The 1,550-nt window shown below is 35.5% G+C and overlaps 1 protein-coding gene across 1 annotated transcript in view; it reads right to left on the bottom strand.

The window, feature by feature from the left end:
* The window catches only part of LOC107669273 (RAB6A-GEF complex partner protein 1-like), a 59,430-nt gene that overhangs the window by 30,177 nt on the left and 27,703 nt on the right, over positions 1–1,550 (bottom strand). Inside the window, exon 4 of the mRNA XM_016461451.1 lies at positions 492–607. Coding sequence (XP_016316937.1) covers positions 492–607 — 116 coding nt within the window. The remainder of the gene's footprint in view (positions 1–491; positions 608–1,550) is intronic.

Raw genomic sequence — 1,550 nt, 5'->3', positions numbered from 1 at the left:
AGAGAGAAAGAGAGAGAGAGAGAGAGAGAAAGAGAGAGAGAGAGATTAACTTCCTGTAGAGTTCAGCGCTCGGGACGGATTGTTTTCCACAGCTGGAGTGAGACGCAGCCAATACTCCCAGAATCCACCTCAAACGCAGCGATGCGTCTGAGGAAAGTGCTGATCTCAACGCTCTTCTCTTCCTCCTGAACGACGCTTTACTCTGCTCAGAACAGACAGTCAGAAGTGGAGAAGAGGAAGTGATGCGTTCCTCAAAATGTCATCATGTGGCAGATAAAAGTCAATCTCAGTTTCTGCACGCACACACGCACACACACACACACACACACACACACACACACACACACAATAACACCAAATCAAGGATCAATGCGGTCTGTCGTCATGGATACTGATGATGCGTCTCTGAGTGACGGCTGTCATCAGACAGACTGATGAGAGTGATCTCATGAAGACTCATCAGTCTTTTCTTGACCTTCTTAATGAGTCACGTAACAGTGAGTATCTGCTGTGTGAGAGAGACATCAGATCTCACAGAGACGCCGCAGATCAGCACAAGACTCCACTCCTGCAGGTCTGAACCTGTGACCGGCTGCAGACTGCTCCACTAAACACATCCGTCAACAGCCAAAGACAAACATACAGACTGAAGAGTGCAAAATGCACTAAACATATGTGGAACAGTGGAATATGTGCTAAAAATAAGTCATAAACAGCACAGCTTAAGAAAATATATTTTAAGGTATTTTTGTTTTTTATTTTGTTACAAATCTCTAAATATATTAGAGCATGAGTGGGGAAAAAACTTCCGATCATAAAACACATTTTGGGTGCATGTAAAATGTATTTTTAAAAATACATTTGGACAATATAAATATTTACATTAAATATATTTTTTTAAATGGGCCACAATTTATATAGTAAATTATTTGCTCCAAAAAAAAAAAAAGATTAAATCTTAAAATACTATTTGTACTATATAAACATATGTGACCCTGCAGCACAAAAGCAGTCTTAAGTCGCTGGGGTATATTTGTAGTAGGGCTGGACGATATGGCCAAAATTTATATCACGATATATTTCTTAAATTTCGGTCGATACGATATAATTCCGATATCGATATGAACACTATTTATCTGAAATAGAAATCTTTTGTAACATTATAAATGCCTTTATCATCACTTTTGATCAATTTTAAGCATCCTTGCTAAATAAAATTATTAATTTCTATAATTTCTTTCCCAAAAAATGTATAAAAATTATACTGAATGGAATAGTGTATAATGTTACAAAAGCTTTTTATTTCAGATAAATGCTGATCTTTGGATTTTTCTATTCATCAAAGAATCCTGAAAAAAAAATGTACTCAACTGTTTTAAATATTGATAATCAGCAAATCAGCATATTAGAATGATTTCTGAAGATCATGTGACACTGAAGACTGGAGTAATGATGCTGAAAATGTACCTATGTATGATCACAGGAATAAATTACATTTGAAAATCTATTCAAAATAGAAAGCCATATTAAATAGTAAAAATATTTCCAAA

This window comes from Sinocyclocheilus anshuiensis, unplaced genomic scaffold, assembly GCF_001515605.1.
Source record: "Sinocyclocheilus anshuiensis isolate Anshui unplaced genomic scaffold, SAMN03320099.WGS_v1.1 scaffold320, whole genome shotgun sequence".
Lineage (NCBI taxonomy): Eukaryota > Metazoa > Chordata > Actinopteri > Cypriniformes > Cyprinidae > Sinocyclocheilus > Sinocyclocheilus anshuiensis.
Note: the sequence above shows the minus strand (reverse complement) of the source record. Positions and strands in the feature narration are given on the sequence as shown.